General features: G+C 32.1%; 2 protein-coding genes across 2 annotated transcripts in view; one reads left to right on the forward strand and one right to left on the reverse strand.

Moving 5' to 3' along the window:
- Pbp49 (proximal sequence element A Pbp49) overlaps positions 1–10,600 on the forward strand; it is an 18,023-nt gene extending 7,423 nt beyond the window's left edge. The window contains exon 5 of the mRNA XM_018521003.1: positions 10,270–10,600. Coding sequence (XP_018376505.1) covers positions 10,270–10,549 — 280 coding nt within the window. The 3' untranslated portion in view covers positions 10,550–10,600. The remainder of the gene's footprint in view (positions 1–10,269) is intronic.
- Positions 10,574–19,990, reverse strand: part of LOC108769801 (Transmembrane O-mannosyltransferase targeting cadherins 4) — a 21,880-nt gene continuing 12,463 nt past the window's right edge. The window contains exons 8-11 of the mRNA XM_018521002.1: positions 13,407–13,548; positions 13,217–13,331; positions 12,924–13,106; positions 10,574–10,781 (exon numbers count right to left, since the gene is read on the reverse strand). Of these exons, the coding sequence (XP_018376504.1) occupies positions 10,645–10,781; positions 12,924–13,106; positions 13,217–13,331; positions 13,407–13,548 (577 nt within the window). The 3' untranslated portion in view covers positions 10,574–10,644. The remainder of the gene's footprint in view (positions 10,782–12,923; positions 13,107–13,216; positions 13,332–13,406; positions 13,549–19,990) is intronic.

Raw genomic sequence — 19,990 nt, forward strand, 5'->3', positions numbered from 1 at the left:
GACAAAAAATGCGGTAGTCGCCAAACACCCTGTATATTATACGTTATGCAAGAATCTGTGCTTCGGCCATTACTCTATTACGTTATAATTTTTCGAAATTTGCGGATATAAAAAGATATAAAAAAATAGATATTTTAATGTATTTTGGTATATTAAAACTGCAACATATATTGGAAATGTTTTATTGTAATCAAAATTAAATGTATCATAATCGATATAAAGTCTTTTTAACTTAATTTTAACACTGACGTCCGCACAAAAATTTGCTAATATGATCGTTGTGCCTCTTGTAACTAATTGTCGCCTTATACAACACGAACTACATGCAACTAGTATTTATTCAATGCGTGCGACATCAATGTGGTGTCACCGGACGGCATAGTGTTAACTATAATAAAACTTCAATATACATATATTATAACCATGATATTGGTGATTCTCAAAAAATTGGAATTATTTGATAGTGATTTTGTTCACATATTTTTCCATTGAATTTATGAAATGTAGATTTAAAATATTCCATAGAATACGTTAGTTTTGTCACAAAAGCAGCCAGACAAATAATATGATAATCTACCGATAATATAGAGGGTGTCCCAAAATAATCGCCAAATATTTCATGAGCAGGTAGAATGAACTAAACTGACTCGAAAAGTCCTCTACCGTTTTGCAATTTTCGTAATAGTTAACAAGATATTAATTACTAAAAATTGTTGAAAATTGGTCTTCAATAATTTTTTACACAAATACTATCAACTTTACAGAAAAACTGTAAGAGACAAAAATTTTTTATTTTCTCCTCATAGAGCTCTAAGAATTTTTTATCAACTTTTTAGTACTGCATTTTCTTATTTTTATTAACATGAGAAAATACGGTATTAAAAAATTCTGAAAAAATTCTAAAAAAGTTCTATGAGAATAAAATAAACAATTTTTGTCTCTTGCAGTTTTTCTGTAAAGTTGATAGTGTTTAAGTAAAAGAATATTGAAGACCAATTTTCGGTACTTTTTAGTAATTAATATCTCGTTAACTATTGCGAAAATTGCAAAATGGTAGAGGACTTTTCGACTTAGTTTAGTCTGCTCTACCTGCCCATGATAATATTTGGCGATTATTTTGGGACACCCTGTATACAGAGTGATCCAGACCAACCGCAGGAGACGGTATGTACATGAGTATTCCTCATGAAAAACTGAGTCGAAAATGTTAATAGCAAAATGTTGAGGTGTCAATAGTTTTTGAATGATGAGCTTTTGAAATCGTCCAACCATGGTATGTAAAGTTCGCGCCGTCAGACGCAGCGTAATCAAGGGGCCGGCCGCGCTCGCACTTTGACGGGTATAGAATCTTGCATAATGCATAGTATATAAGGAAATCAATCATTCGAAATCCTTCTTTTTCTTCTTCTGGAATAGGAAGAAAGGAAAGATTCTGATTAGTTGAATCGCTTATGCCCTGTGCGTTATGCGTTATGCAAAAATCTACTGCGGCCTTAAGCCCATGACACATACAAGAACGTAAAGTCGTAACACGCAAGCAGTAAGTGAATTGACTAATCACAGTAGAGACCATAAGGCCAGTAGCGAATCCAATGTTACGATTTCCTTACTGATTACGTCTTACGGACTTACGTTTTTCTATGTGCTCCCGGCTTTATGGCCGCAGCACAGACTCTTGCATAACGCATAAAGCATAGTCCATAAGCGAATCAACTAATCAGAAGCTTTCCTTTCCTCTCATTCTATGGAAAAGAAGAATTTCGATTGGTTGATTCCCTTATGCACTATGCATTATGTGTTATGCAAGAGTCTGTGCTGCGGCCATTATCGCTAAACGTCATGATGCTGAATGAGTATTGAAAAGGTTCCGTGAAATCTCTATTAACGTCTACTGCTGCTGTATTCTTAAATTAAGCCCAATTTAATTGACGAGGAGTAATTTCAATTGCAAATACGATGAAACATCATTAAAAAGTTTGTTTTTGAAATACACATTTTAAGTAATAAATATTAATAAATTAAATCAATATATATATCAATTAAATCCAAACAAATAATATTAAAAACATCAGTCAACATACATTTTTAAAACTTGTATAATTTCTTAACAAAAATGTCATTGCATGTTTGTATGATAATCTTGAAGGTGTTGAGAGGGCCCTGAAGCACCTTCACCACTTGTCATATCGTCGTGCCTGAGCGCGCGAAATATCAGCTCCGTGATTAGTACACTTTAATCGTTATTAATTAAAAAATTATTATAGTTTCGACATTTTCGTATTAAGATTTTCGTCTTAGAATGTTTCAAAGAATCCGTTCTTAAAAGGATATTCATGGGTTTTGGGATCTCTGTATATAAATAGATACAGTAGATGTATAAACTTTTATTAGTCTCCTGGGTACATTTTTCAGTTCTCTGTCATACTTTTTGATAGGGAACTAAAAATTTTGAAATTAAATGTGAATAATTTTAAACTAAATTAATATTTCATTCTGATATCAAAAAGTAAGTTGAATACAAGGTTATATATTCATGTTACATTAAACAAAACTTAGTAAAAACAATTGTCTTATACAATAAACTTGAAGTATAATACATACCAGGGAATTAATGCTGATAGTTGAATGGCTTAACACTTTTTTCGCAACGAATATACTACGCCGCATATTCACTGCGAAAAAAATGCTAAGCCATTTAACTATCAGCATCAGTTCTCTGGTATGTATTATACTTCAAGTTTATCGTTTTTACTAAGTTTTGTTTAATGTAGCATAGTCGCGAAACGTAGGCTGTATTTAGCTAACCTTATTTCGTATTTATCAAACATGTAAAAGTCGTTTCTTTGCTGATACTATAAATCATTTTTTTTAGGAACAATCTTAAGGCCTTGGCACATACAAAAACTTAATACGTAAAACTTAAGCAAGAAAATCAACATGTTGGATTCTACTTACCATAAGCTACTGCTTACGTTATGGTCTTACGTCATAAGTTATTTTATGTGCCATGGCCTTTATATTTAAAAACTGGTGACAAAGTTCGATGGCATTTTTTGTAAATAAAATTTAATCGAATAAAATAAAAAAAATGTGAATGATAAGTATGACTAACGTAGAATACATATAAAGCGAAAAAGTTAATAAATAACTCTAAAATGTTATGAACATGGATTGTAGTATAAATTTCATAATTGTGTGTGACACTCTAAAGGACTCAGATTTTCATGCGTAGAAGTTCATTTTTAGACGTAAATAAATTGTCGCTTCTTTATTGGTTGCCTATATAGATATAGTCATAATCTTTCTCTGTGAGGAAAATCGAATACAAGTTTAACGTATTTAAATGTAGTCAAAAAGTGTAGGACGCAAAAATTTCAATTTTTTTAGAATCGCCCATATGATGAAAAATATCAAAATAATTTTCTTTTATTCCAAAAGAAGGAGGGTCAATAAGGGCATCTTTGGTTCACTCAAGATTTTCAATAAATAATTTTTTTTATTATTGGGAATATAAAAAATAACCATTAAGTATGAAAATAATAATCCATAAAACCATAATTAATAATTAAGTCTAGATGTACCGCTATAATACTATTAGTTACGAAAAGAATACTTTTCATGACTAATAAACTTATTGCCATCATAAAGCTTTTACCACTGCGTCAAGGTTATTATAGAGAGTTTAATATTAAAAAAACTTTTATTTTTTTCATTTTGTTTTTAATAGATTTTTTATTTATAAAGTTTCGAATATGATATATAAGGCTTCTACATGAATCGTAATGCCATAAGCGAGAAATGATATTTTCGTTTTTGTTATATATCATTTGTAAATTAAAGACAATTTGGATAAAATAAAATATGATTTCTGTGTGTAAATAGTCATAAGACACTTAAAAAGGCACTTCAAAAAAAGGTTACGAAGTAAACTACTTTCACGTGCCTTTTACTATCTTTTACGATTGTCAGGAGGGATAAAAGCTCCAATCCATTTTTCCAACTGTTTTGAAGCAGTCTCATTATTTCGTTTTATCCAAATTGTTTTTATGTACAAATGACACGTAACAAAAGTTAACATGTCATTTCTCACTTATATCACGATCCAATATGATCGCAACAACTATTAGCAGCCTTAAACACTACGATCGTAATTTTTAAGCATCTTCTGATGATAATTGTTCAAAATTCAACGGTTAGAATTTAGGTATCATAATAGCAGGGTTGGAAATGTTGCTTCATAAAACTAACGCATTACCATAATAGGGGTATCAAACTATGGATTGATGAATACGATTGACGGTTGCTCGGCTCTATTTTAATTCAATCACGATGGACTCCTTACATTGTAATTGGCTAAAATATAATCGGACAAGTGTTAATCGCCAACCCATAATATACAAGCATTACTGTTACTTTTTGTAAAAAGTAATTCGTTATCGTTATTCATGTTAAAAGTAAAGCGTTATCGTTACCGTTACTTAGAAAATGGTTACTTTTTTCATTATTTTTTGTAATGTTAAAGTATATTAGATTTAAGGAGGTTGTAAGGAGAATACAATATGTTAAGAATTACTTGAAATTTGGAACATAGCTTTATCTACAAAGCATGCTTTTATGTAAATTTTTTCAGCTTTTTTGACCAGCGCATTTTTCTGTAAATTAATAACAAAATTCTGGATTTTATAATGGACTATCTCTGTTTCTCTTATAGGAGACTCGATACTATGTATCTGTTTTCAATAAATATTAATATTTGAAATGTTAAGAATCGAATAAATTTATGTTTAATATATAAAGTATAGCATATTAAAAATATATTTGAACATTAAAACAACTTTTATCACTCAGTTTATTAACAATAGCAAAAAATATAACCAAAGATGTAATACTTCTGCCATTGAAACTGTTTGATGGAGAAAATGTGGTAACGTTGTTTCATCATCGCGAATCAAGAATATTCTATCAGTTGAGTAGTGCCGTGAAAGTCTCACTACAAATGCTTCTAAGCATTTGATTTACTAATTATAGAAAAAAAATTGTACTAAATGATTTGTCAAAGAACGCTTCGGAACATGTATAGCGTCACATTAACCTTATCTACCCGTCAGACATTGTAGTCAGACATTGCAGTTTGCAGTGTTACCAATTCCGATTTTTCAGTTTTACACCGTTGCTAAATCATTTCTTGAGCTAAAAATATTTATTGTTCTAAAAAATATATGTTTATCTTTGAAACTTTTACACAAATAAACACTAATATTTTTTGCATTTTAATTGCATTATAATCCATATTTCTTTAAATTTTAGCTATTTATTTCTTCAAATTTTAATGTTCAAATGTTGACTACACTCCATATTTCTTTTTTATTAAAGCATTCCCCTCTCACTGCCCGCCTCAGCCTTACAATCTCCTTAAAAATGACATTAGTTAATAATTAATATTAATTGTGAAATCAATGATAAAAAGCTTAATATTTTAAATTGGTCTCTACAACAAGCTCTTCTTTATATTAAATTCGTCTAATAATTCTTTGATAATTCTTTATATTAATATTTTTATTTTTTTTTATACGCTTATTATTAGGAAATTATAATTTACAAACGCAGATTAAAAATTTTTATTATTAACATTGTTTTTGATGTCGTTATTAAGAATGTATTCTAATATTCTTTGTCGATACTAAAAAATTTATAATCCACGTTACATATAGATATATTACAGATTTTCAATATCGGTAAGTATCGTAGTCTAAGATACGAAGTACAAAACATTTATCGATATTTATAAATATTTCCATTATAAAATATTTATAGCTAATTGTGAAAATAATGCGATCTATCGAATAGTTATGAAGATAATAAGGAATTAAAGTAATAATAAAAGTAACGGTTTAATTCGTTATCGTTATAGATAGAAAAAAGTAATGATCGTTATCGAAAAAGTAACGAAAATTGTAACGGTGTTACAAATAACATTACTTCCTAATCTTGCATAGTAGTATACTTAGATTAATAATTATGACAAATTATAAACAATTTTTATTTGCTATCTCTCTGAATAATAATTATGGTTTTAATAAAAAAATTGTGTAACAAAAGGAACATGAAAGCCAGTACTGGTTCTTATTGCGAAACTAATCTACATATATTGTTCTTTAATTATCAGAAAAACAATTAATATTCCGATTTTTATTGTATAATACGATTCAATATTTAAATATCGTTGAATACATATATAAAAATACGATCACAAACAAGCTTCTGCAAAATCGCGTTAATTTTCTATCATCGTATGATTGAACTAAATCAGTTGTTATTAGTATTCAATACTTGTGGCCTATGCGTTCAAAAACTACTTTCACGTATTGAGTCTTAATAATAATAATTTGGACTCTCATTACAAAAAATTAGAGAGAAAACGACTAGTATGAGAGTACGTGAAGGACGCAGATGGTATAGCGTGATAAATAAAACAAATTTTACAATATATGATGTATATTCACTTAACGTTTTGGTTCTTTATTTGAACCATCTTCAGAATGTTTCAAAGTGATGATAAGCGTCAAATCATATAGGTAGATCAATTGAAAGAAGAATGGATTTTATTATCGATCTCAAGAGTGAAAACTCCCTGGCTAGGAGATGCCAAGATAATTATGTAATTTAGGGTAGTCCCCTCCCAATGACCTTGACCTCGACATATGTTGTCAAGGTCATGACCCTAAGTGACCTTGAGAAAGTTTTAACTGTCGGACGTCACTCGTTAAAGAGTTATAAACAAAAGAAGTTTAAGAAATTTAGTAATTCAAGATTGAATTATTTAAAGCAACGAAGATCCAGCTCCAACCGTAATAGGCCGTTACATTCTATTATTAATTGAGTTTCTCAAATATACGGTCATAAATATATTGTTTAGATTACGTCGCCTGAAAGAGACGTTGTTTCCTTAGTATACCGATTATTGCGAAGAATATTACTAAGGCCTCGGTAGTCTAATGGCTCAGGACGCTCGTACGGTTTACAAGAGATCCGGGTTCAAGTCCCGGCCGAGGTAATATTTTTCGCAATAAATTTATTAATAGTTTTTATAGATTAACATCTTTATAATATATGATGCTTGATGGTAGCATCAAATTATTAAATTGTTTGCCAATTTAATTCGCGATTACTAGAGTAGTTTTAATTGCGTTTATTTAGTCCGAAAAAAATTCGGCGCGCAGTTTGAAAAAGACTACAATATGGTATATATGCAAGTACATATATAGTATATATTAGTAATTCAAGATTGAATTATTTAAAGCAACGAAGATCCAGCTCCAACCGTAATAGGCCGTTACATTCTATTATTAATTGAGTTTCTCAAATATACGGTCATAAATATATTGTTTTAAGAAATAACATTACATTTCTGCTATACAAAATGCAAATTTTGATTCTTACCTCCTTCTTGGGAGCGCACGACTTTCACCTAAAGCGACCACGTTAAGATTGACCACGTTGCAAGTGATCATGACTTGCAAATGACCACAATGCGATTGACCACATGGCGATTGACCACATGATACAAATGGGTATATAATAACCTAACTCTAATTAAGCCATGGTTACAGTTAGGTTATTACATACCCTTGGATACATAATAATCTAACCCTAACCAAACTATGTACTATGGTTGGGTTAGGGGTTAAGTTACAGTTATTATATACCCATAGGTATATAACAACCTAACCCTAACCCAACCATTTACCATCCCCCCTCTCCCTGCTTGGCGGTGCACGACTTTCATATTTTCTTAAATAATTTTTGTTCTTAGAACAGAAATTTGTTTCCTGTTTTACTCTGCACATACATCCTATAATCTAATAATGTAATATTAATCTAATAGTAATATAATCTAATAATCTAATAATGTAATATGAAGGCTCTACCAGGTATGTAAATATGAAACCGGAATTTACCAATAGATGGCCATAGCTGTCAATGTAGTTGCTGTCAGACCGCGTCATTGACGCCATTTCCTTGTTCTGACATCTGACAAAGATTTTCAACTCACAACAATATAAGTTTCATACAACAGTATAGTTTGTAATAGCGTTGAACATGTCGAATTTTGTGCCTGGAAACTACGATTTGCAGACAGCATTGATTTTCTGTTACCATTTAAAGAAAACTGCTGCAGAATCGCATCGAATGCTTGTCGAAGCTTACGGTGAGCATGTTCTTGGTAAATCACAGTGCTTTGAGTGATTTAAAAAATTCAAAAGCGGCGATTTTGACGTGAGAAACGAAGAACGTGGAAAACCACCGAAAAAGTTTGAAGACAGCGAACTGCGAGCATTGTTGGATGAGGATGACGCTGAAACTCAACAACAACTTGCGGATCAATTAAGTGTGACACGAGAAGCCGTCTCCATACGTTTGAAATCCAGAAGATGGGAAAATGGGTTCCACATGAACTGAATGAAAGATAGTAGGAAAACCGAAAAACCACTTGCGAAATGCTGCTCGCCAGGTACAAAAGAAAGTCATTTCTCCATCGAATTGTGAAGCGATGAAAAGTGGATATATTTTGAGAATCCTAAGCGTAAAAGATCATGGGTAACTCCAGGCGAACCATCGATATCGACTGCAAAGCCAAATCGCTATGGGCGGAAGACAATGCTCTGTGTTTGGTGGGATCAGAAAGGTGTGATCTATTATGAGTTGCTAAAACCTGGCGAAACTCCGTTAATACTGAACGTTACCGACAACAAATGATCAATTTAAACCAAGCGTGAAAAACAACCGGAATATCAAAAGAAGCAACACAAAATGATTTTGCTTCATGATAATGCACCATCACGCACAGCAAAACTGGTCAAGGAAACGAGGCGTTTGGTTGGGAAATACTTTCGCATGCGGCTTACTCACCAGACTTAGCTCCGTCTGATTACTACTTATTTGCATCGATGGGACACGCACTTGCTCAGCAGCGCTTCACTTCTTACGAAGATGTACGAAAATGGTTAGACGACTGGTTTGGCTCAAAAGAGCAACAATTTTTTTGGCGTGGCATCCACAAATTGTCAGACAGGTGGAAAAAATGTATAGCTAGCGATGGGCAACACTTCGAATAAAATATTTTTTATCATTTTCATGCAATAAACGTGTATTTTCTACTAAAAAATTCCGGTTTTATATTTATATACCTGGTATATCCAGGATTGTGACTGATTGTCCCATTCAAAATCATGGTTTTGTTGATTTAGATTAATTACATACAGAGAGAGAAAGGGAGGGAGGGAGCGAGGGGAAAATTGACATGATTTTGTAGAAGGTTTTTTCGAATGTATTTTTGTATATGTATTGAACGATAAGGCCCGCAAAAAAAAGTGCCCTGTATCAGTGGTGCACATTTGGCTCCCCGGCAACACGAGAATCATCCCCACCACTCTCGCTGTCTCGCTCGCTCTCGCGCAGTAGTGGGGTCGAGAGTAGTGGGGATGATTCTCGTGTTGCCGAGGAGCCAAATGTGCACCACTGTCCTGTATTGCAGTGGAGACTCAGCTGTTCTTATATATTTTGAGTCACTAAATACGAATCTGACGTCAAAATAGGACTATCCAGGATAAATTTTCAATCTAGAGCGAAAAAATGGGTAAAAATGGCTCATTTTTTAGCTCTAGGTTGAAAATTTGCCCTGAAAGGTTCTATTTTGATGTCAGATTCGTATTTAGCGACTCAAAATATATAAGAATAGCTGGGTCTCCACCGTAGCACAAGGTACTTTTTTTTGTGGGCTTGTGTAATTTTTCATACTGAAATTGATCTAATAAAAATCGAAATATTTGTTTTTCTGAAAATGAAAGAATGATATTTCGCAACAAGAACCAGTGTTACCTTTCATTTTCCTATTGTTACACAATTTTGATTTATTCATAAAGCCTTTATTATTAGTTTTATTATAGCTTTATAGATCAAGTTTTTTCTCATTTAATGGTTATTTTTGACCTGATGATCATATAAGATAAAAAAATTGTTTTTTGAAAATCATTAGCGGGCCAAAAATGATTTTATTAATCTTTCTCCCTTTTCCAAATTGTAATGTGATAGAGAAATTTGGGAAATCATATTTAACGCTCAAAAAGAATGGGAAATAATTATTCTCGTTCTTGTACTTGAAAAAATAATTTTTTTATTATATATATAGTAAGTAATTATATATAGTAAGTCATTTTTACTTCATAATTATTAAATAAACGTTATTAACAAATCAATTATTTTTGTTAGGTTGGTAACTGTTGATGATGTATTAACATCATCTGCCTATCCAAGAATAGAAAAAATAAGACCTGTTTCTGGAAAAAACTGCATCTATTGCGGAATATTTAATGTGCATTGGATTGTAACAGAACATGATAGAATACCACATGATACAAGTTACTTTTGCAATAGATGTTTCATATCTTATAACTATGTCGACGGCAAAAAAGTTGGAAATTTCAAAGCATATAGTTATCCTTGTATACCACAATTAATGTCGATAATAAGAAGACCTAAGAAATCTTAAACTTTTATATATGTATCCGTCGTATGTGTGTGTATAAATATATTTGAAATACATATTAGTATATATGTTTAATGTAAAATATTAATGTAACAAAGTTATTTTATCGATGCTTTTAATGTATACAATCTTTGCAAGTTGTCTTTTGCACTGTGTAAATCTGGCTTTAATTGTAGTGCTTTCTTATACATCTCCTCTGCGGCATTTAATTTATTCCAACGATGATATAAGACACCTAAATAAAAAATATTTCTGATTTTATATATTATCTTAAATTATTCATATCTTATGTATCAATTAAAAATTAGTGTTGTCATACTAGTTTGAAGAATAGTCTGAAGAAATCGTCGATGTAATGATGTACAGTTCAGACAAATTGTTATAGCTGTACTTATTTAAAAAATTCAGAAAAAGTTTTTTATCAATATGTCTTTCCTTTGGCTTTCTTACATCAAAACTTAATTTTTGAAAAACTTTGAATCTATTAAGGGTCAACGGGAGTGACAAGCTAACTTATTTACACCTCATTTGCGGTGCAACTACATATCTGCACTCTATAAAACTCTACCATGTATTATCTTGTAGAAGAAATATTTTACCGTGAAGCTTGTTTTGACTTGCATTTTATGAAGCTACAAGAGCTTACTAAACAAGATTTTGCAATTTCGGTCTTAAAAACGTTATAATAAATAAAATGCTTCTAATTCGCGATGCAGATACATGTTTTTATGCTGATATTTATCTCTTATAGAAGTAATATTGCGTTATGAGATCTTTTTAGCTTGTTATTTTATGAAAATGCGAAGGCGCATATACATTACAAAAACAATTTATAAAATTTGAATAAATATTTGTTTAGATAGTAGAGGAAAGGCCCCTATTATGAAATACCGAGTTCATTTTGAATAAATGCTAGAAATCTATGGGCAGAATTAAAAAAATAATAGATCACACATTTTGAAGGGAATTTAATAAGCTTTAAGATAACTTATATAAATTTAATTCAAATTCCATTTTTTTTTAAATTAAAGAAATATAAAAAGTGAGCAAATCACAAAGTCAAAAAATTGTGCTCCTAATATGAGATGCCCTAAGAAATCGATAATAAAACGCAAAGTATATCAGTATTGCAATTAAAAAACTTAATTTCATGTTTCTTAAATACAAACAAACACAGCCAGCGTGCGCGAAAAATGAGTATGCGATACATTATATCCAGAACTCATCTTCAGGTAGTAGAAATCATTTATTACAGAAATAGGCACTCGACGTTCATTCCGGTTGTCCTTTTTATTATTGTACGATAACATTTATACTTTAGCAACGATTTTCACTATAACATAAGAGCATGAATTATTTCATATTAGAAATACCCTGGGTATCTCATATTACGATTTCTACGCCTTACGATTTTACGATCATCAAATCTAACTTCTGTAATTAAGCAATTCAACATATCCCATATTTTTCTATTAGTACAACCTTACTCTATCACTACATGAAGAATTTATTGCCAAATATTTATTTATTAAATAATAAACAAGGTTTAAAAGCTCATCTCAATGAAACTTGAAGATATCCAAATTCTAAAATCTTTTTTTACAATGACTACAGACATAATCTAATAATGAATTTTCTACTAAATAGTTTTCAATCCAAGAACAATAAATTCAGCCTTATAACTCGAAAACTACATGAAAAAATATTTTATTATAGTGTTTTAGAAAGCTCTCGAGATGTGTTACAAGAATATGCAATGAAAAATAGTGGGTTCCATTAAAAAAATTCATGTTGACCTTTACCTGATCTTGGTAGTGTTCCCTATTCGAAATCCGTTATTTCTACCTTTTTTCCCCCAAGAAAACCTACGATTTTCACATAAAACTTTTTCTTGTATCTCTTTTGGTTTCTGAGATATTCACCTGGGGCGATTAAAATGCCCCACCCTGTGTATATATATATATAAAGCTATGTTTTGATCTTAAAAAGTGAAAGAAAAGACATATATGTATATATACTATATACTATGTATATATACTATATAGTATATATAATATATACTAATCAATATATATAAATGATTGTTATAAAATCTGTTTTTTTTTTAGTCACAATTATAGATCATTTTATTAACTACTTTCCAAATTGATTGATTGATGAGATGTCTCTAATTATAAAAATCAACACAATAAGAGATTAACAGTAACTTAAATCACTTATCGAATACATGTAATGTTATCTGATGATGTAAGTTATAATTGTATATACCAAATCCCTGTGTTCTGTTTTAAACTTATTACATTTTTCGACATCAATAGAAAAAGATAGTCCGTTTAAAATGAAATACTTTCTCTCTCTTATGCATTTCCCGATATACCTAAGTTTGCATAAATCATAGGGCCTGTAGGATCTCTCGATATCGCTTGCTTAAATTGGATTTCTGCCTCCTCATATTTTCCTTTTTTTCCCAGTATGTTAGCAATATTGAAATAGATAGAAGCATGATTTGGAATAAATTTCAAAGCTTTGTTTGCCATTTTTAATGCTTCTTCTGTCCTATCTAAAATTATAGAGAATATCTTAAAATATGTTTTTCTTAACATTATAGTAATTAATGTATAGAAAGCGGCGCGCGCGCGCGCTACAGTGTTAATTTAAATAAACACAAACCTAAATCATCTAATAGTAATATCATATTTGTCCATGCTCGTTTATGCGTAGGTTTTTGTTTAGTTGCGTTTATCCAAGCTCTTAATGATTTATTGTATTGTTTTCGTTCCAGATACTATCATAAATTTTGATAATTTGTAACATTTTTTAAAACCAGATTAAAATCATAATTTCATTATATAGTACTTACTAATACGCCTAAATTGTAATAACAATCTGGGTAATTTGATCGATATTGTAGAGCCATAAAATAGCTCGTTTCTGATTCCTCATATTTTTTCAATGCTGACTGAACTATACCTAGATTCATCCATGCCGTAGAAAAATCTTTCCTAAAATTTATGAATTTTATGGAAAACACTGCATCTATATATTTATATTCATAATATACACATATATATTTCTTAATTTGTCGTAAACATTATATATACAGTGTTCGCCAAAGCAACCTAAATAAAATATGAATGATTCGAGATATAGGATTGAAATTTATAAAGACACAATGGGATTATGAAATTCATTATTTAAGGCTCTTGAGTACTCAATTAAGAACTCAGCGTTGATGGTGGCGACACCAAAGAGGTTGTATATGTAGAGTAGGCAAGGCATAGGGGCCCCTGTAAGTGGAAATGTTAGACAGTAGAAAAGGACAGAATACGATATGGCCTAGAGTATCTATAAGGCTGTGGTCCGATTCATGCTGACAACGCTCATGAGCATCGTTTGTCTTCGTTTAACATTTAACAAACAACAAGGATGAAATGATTTTTAAGCGTTGTGAGCGTGAATCGGACCGCGGTCTAAGAGTACGGCCAATAGGGTAATGATCGGTGATTGGTCCGCCAAATTGAGGTAAAAGCGGAAGTTTCATACACCCCGTGTGTACACCCAAGGACTTCGATTCTTTCCCTAGGAAATTTTCATAAACTGAGAAATGACCATTTTTCTACATTAATGCTCATAGTCCGTGCGCGGTTATCGACACGACTAAACCTTACGTCCGCTTAAAACTAAATTAGATGTAAAGACGAAATAACTTGAATTTTTGGAAGTTTTAAAAAAGTAACCGAGGGAAAGAATTTTTGCTTGGGTGTACACAGTGTACACCATTTACACAGCCATTAATTTATACTGTTTCGATTGAGTTTTCTGTGTCAGAGGTGAGTTGTTTGTTTGCTGGTCATTTTATTCGGCGAATCATTCAAATTGAGAAGGAAAGGTAAGTGGCGAATGGATTGCAGTGGAATTATATATTTTTTAAATGAAATGAATTTCTTGTGTAGTCATTATAACTTAATCTATTTGTTTGTTGACACATTAGAGCTGCACAATGCCTGGCTATATAACAGATTAGTGCACAAACTCTGTGAAAAAGGGTTTTAAAATGTGTCGTTTTCCTCGAAATCCAAAAAAATTTGAGCTGAAACATCAGACAGACTGGACTCCATCTAATAATTCAGTGTTATGTCAGTAAGAATTTGCTTTTCCCTTGTAGAAAAGTACTACTGAGTACTAGGAGTATTTTGAGAGGCACTACTGTACTACAACACTATAACACTACTGTACTTGCTTGTACGCTCTATAGCGTACATAAACTCTGCAAGCGGCATAATACGCAGTATCGTTGCAAGATGGACTCGTTTTCCGTAAGGAGAAAATGACGCGGATCCCTATAAATAAGCATATGTAAATGAAATCCATCACTTACTCTTAGCTTGATCAGAGTGTTCTCGTAGAGTCTCTGAAAATGTTTTTTTAAAAATAAAGTTATTAACAGTTAGTTTCTGTGATGCATATTCATTTCCTGCATTTTGTACCAGGTATGTAAATATGAATTTACCAATAGATGGCCATAGCTGTCAATGTAGTTGCCGTCAGACCGCGTCGTTGACGCCATTTCCTTGTTCTGACATCTGACAAAGATTTTCAACTCACAACAATACAAGTTTCATACAACAGTATAGTTTGTAATAGCGTTGAACATGTCGAATTTTGTGCCTGGAAACTACGATTTGCGGACAACATTGATTTTCTGTTACCATTTGAAGAAAACTGCTGCAGAATCGCATCGAATGCTTGTCGAAGCTTACGGTGAGCATGCTCTTGATAAATCAGTGCTTTGAGTAGTTTAAAAAATTCAAAAGTGGCGATTTTGACGTGAGAAATGAAGAACATGGAAAACCACCGAAAAAGTTTGAAGACAGCGAACTGCGAGCATTGTTGGATGAGGATGACGCTCAAACTGAACAACTCGCGGATCAATTGAATGTGACACGAGAAGCCGTCTCCATACGTTTGAAATCCATGAGAAAGATCCAGAAGATGAGAAAATGGGTTCCACATAAACTGACTGAAAGACAGCAGGAAAACCGAAAAACCACTTGCGAAATGCTGCTCGCCAGGTACAAAAGAAAGTCATTTCTCCATCGAATTGTGACTGGCGATGAAAAGTGGATATATTTTTAGAATCTTATACGTAAAAGATCATGGGTAACACCAGGCGAACCATCGACATCGACTGCAAGGCCAAATCGCTATGAACGGAAGACAATGCTCTGTGTTTGGTGGGATCAGAAATTATGAATTGCTAAAACCTGGCGAAACCGTTAATACTGAACGACAACAAATGATCAATTTGAATCAAGCTGTGCGTGAAAAACGACCGGAATATCAAAAAAGGCAACACAAAGTGATTTTGCTTCATGATAATGCACCATCACACACAGCAAAATTGATCAAGGAAACGATTGAGGCGTTTGGTTGGGAAATACTTTCGCATGCGGCTTACTCACCAGACTTGGTTCCGCCCGATTACTACTTATTTGCATCGATGGGACACGCACTCGCTCAGCAGCGCTTTACTTCTTACGAAGATGTACGAAAATGGCTAGATGACTGGTTTGGCTCAAAAGAGAAACAATTTTTTTGGTGTGGCATCCACAAATTCAGACAGGTGGGAAAAATGTATAGCTAGCGATGGGCTAGCTATACATTTTTCCTAACATTCCGGTTTCATATTTACATACCTGGTATCCTGCCGAAACGCGGATATATAGAAGTTCTTAGCACTACTCAGCATTACTGAACACTTCTGCATTACTACAGTAATGTAGTAGTACAATAGTGCTGTAGTGCCTCTCAAAATACTCCTAGTACTCAGTAGCAGTGGTGCACATTTGGCTCCCCGGCAACACGAGAATCATCCCCACCACTCTCGCTGTCTCGCTCGCTCTCGCGCAGCAGCTGCGCGAGAGGGAGCGAGATAGCGAGAGTGGTGGGGATGATTCTCTTGTTGCCGGGGAGCCAAATGTGCACCACTGCTCAGTAGTACTTTTCTACAAAGGTTGTGATTTTTTAATATAAATAAATTATTAAACGATGTATGTTGTATATTATTCCAGGTACATTTTAATGCAGAAATGTGAACTGGATCAAAGACTGGAAACGGCAAGCGTATACTGAAAAAAAGATGCTATCCAACTGTGTTTGGTGAACTCGTCAGAACATATAAGAAGATATATATAGGATATATTGATTTATTACTTTGTATTATTATGCAATTCTATCGTCACTGATAATATTTTGGATGTAAATTGATAAATTGTATATATACTACATATAATAAACAACAAAAAACTCCAACAGGGCGAATGAGAGTCAGCGTGGTAATTAATACGCAATCTTAATTCTTAAATCCGAAAATAGAATCTTTATTCCAAAAATAGTACGTTTCAGTTCACTTTGGAACCATCTTCAGCCAAACAAATTTAAAATATCAATCCCTTCATGTTAAGGAAAAATCACCATCAGATTAGTAGATTTGATGTTCTAATCTATTCAAAGCATTAAAATTATCTTATAAATATTTCTATTGAACAAGTTTCAAATTAACAATAAAACTGGTGACTCACCCCAAGACATAGAAAGAATTCGTCTCAACATTGGATCAATTAATTACCATTAATATTTACTAAAAAGTATCAAGTTAAAAAACGCATGTTGATCGCAGCTCGAACGGAACATGAGTAATACACTTAATATAATCGGAAAAGACATGTTAGGTCAAAACACGAAAATAAAAAGAATGACGAAAATAAAAAAAGAAAAATAATGTCAATACATAAACAAAAATTTTTGTATAACCGAAAATATAAAACTATTTGATGTCTTTTATTAATTGTGTGATGTACACCTTCTGTATCTGAGCGTAAATTCAGACTATTTTGTTGCATTAATATATGAAGGCGTTCCGATATTAACCGTTTATTCAGAGAACACTCTTCATCTAAAATCGCGACATTCTCCCAATCGAAGTCATGATCAAATTCAATACGATGTTCTGTAATCACTGATTGGTTATTACTATTCCGGTTAATATGATTGCAGTGCTCAGCCAATCTAGTTTTTAGTTTTCTTTTCGTCTGTCCGACGTAAGAGGCATCGCAAGATTTACATGAAATTTTGTAAACCACATTTTTTCTTTTTTCTCTTGGGAGAATATCTTTATGTCCCTTGATTAAACTATTTAATTTATTTAAGCTACTAAAAGCTAATTTAGTATTAAAGGTTTTACTGATTCTTTTAAACTCGTCTGAAATTTTTGGAACATAAGGTAATACAAACCATGAAGTACAATCCCTCTTGATTTCGTCACTTGATTCTTTCTGTTGTATCGTACCTTTATGAAAGAGAATTTTTGAATGTGCATTAATAGTATTGAAAATTAAGTCAATAGGATAATCATTTCGTAATAATGTACTAACAATATGTTCCAAATTTTTCTGGTGATACTTCGGATCCGATAATAAAAACGCTCTATCTGTCATACCTATTATTATGCCTCTTTTTTGTGAGAGTGGGTGTGCCGATAAAAAATTAAGGTATCTTCCCGAATACGTAGGCTTATGGTACCAGTCAAATTCAATTAAATTGTTATTATTAATAATCGTAATATCCAAAAAATTTATTTTGTCATCACCAAACTCTAAGGTAAATTTTAGGCCGCGGTCCGATACACGCTCACAACGCTTAAAAATCATTTCATCCTTGTTGTTTGTCAAATGTTAAACGAAGACAAACAATGCTCATGAGCGTTGTCAGCATGATTCGGACCACGGCCTTAATCTGTCATGTAACGAATTGAAAGTCTCAAGTGTAAAGTCAACTAAATTTTTTGGAACTGTCATAATATCATCCACGTACCGAAAATAAAACAAAGGTTGAAAACCCAAGGTCTCCAATGTCCTTGCCTCTAAATCCCTCATTACTAAATCGGCTAATATTGGAGAGAGAGGCGACCCCATAGGGGTCCCAAAATTTTGTTTATGAAATTGACCATCAAAACTAAAATAAGTTGGATTGAGTACCAACCGGACACTCAACATAAACTCACTTTTCGAGATATTGACCTTATCTCTTACAAAATTCCACCTCTTATCAATACTCTCAATAGCCAATTCAATAGTGATATTGGTAAATAAGGACACTACATCTAATGAAATTAAAATATGTTCCATTCCAAAACGCGTCCCTTTCAGTCTTTTCACTAATTGAAAACTATTGTCAATATTGTAAACCGATTTAGGTACATTCTTAGAGATGACGTCATGTATGAAAGTTGCCAAGGCATATAACGGACTATCTATAGATGCGGGGTGATCCCGATTGATCACGGCTCGATTGGACACCACCAATCACAGCGACCGGTGCTTAGGAGCTTTGTAGTCTCAAGCGCTGTGAGTGGCTCGTGTCCAACTGGGGGTCACCCCTTCACTACAAGATAATTTTTTATACATTAAATCATTAATAAAATTTTTCTTTTTCCATCTCATTAACAAATCTCGGACATCGTTAGTTAATTTATTAATCGGATCTTTCTTTAATTTTACGTAGGTTTCTTTGTCCTCAAGCATCTACAAGACTTTAGACTTGTAATCATTCTTATTTAATGCAACTGTGATATTTCCTTTATCAGCCTTTGTTAAGATAATATCAGGATTTCGCTTTAAAAAATTTTTAGTGGTTTTCATCAATTGCATAATCCTGGTATTAACCTTGTTAATTTGAAACTTGTTCAATAGAAATATTTATAAGATAATTTTAATGCTTTGAATAGATTAGAACATCAAATCTGCTAATTTGATGGTAATTTTTCCTTGACATGAAGGGATTGATATTTTAAATTTGTTTTTGGCTGAAGATTATTCCAAAGTGAACTGAAACGTACTATTTTTTGAATAGAGATTCTATTTTTGGATTGAAGAATTAAGATTGCGTATTAATTACTACGCTGACTCTCATTCGCCCTGGTGTTGGAGTTTTTTGTTGTTAAATTTGGGAGAATCAGTAAGATTACATTATTATTTGTTGGACATATAATAAAGTACTATAATAAATATACTTAATAAAAAATTAAATATACACTTAAAAAAGTAGTTAATACTCCTAAAATTCTATTTTTAGGCTAAATACTTTTTTAACGTTTATTTTATTTCGATGAACATTTTTATACTTTTAGGTTAATGAGGAGTTAAATCCGTTATCAGAATTATGCAAGAAATATTTATGCATACCAGCATCTTCTACTGAGTCCGAAAGAACTTTTAGTACAACTGGGCAAATAATATCTGACAGAAGATCAAGGCTCAAACCAAAAAACGTCGATATACTTGTTTTTTTACATAAAAATCAGTGACTTTTTTCTAATGAAAAAATTAATTAAATCGTTAACTTAGACATTTCGACAAATATAAATGTAATATATATATATATATA

Source organism: Trachymyrmex cornetzi, unplaced genomic scaffold, assembly GCF_001594075.2.
Source record: "Trachymyrmex cornetzi isolate Tcor2-1 unplaced genomic scaffold, Tcor1.1 scaffold95, whole genome shotgun sequence".
Taxonomy (NCBI): Eukaryota; Metazoa; Arthropoda; class Insecta; order Hymenoptera; family Formicidae; genus Trachymyrmex; species Trachymyrmex cornetzi.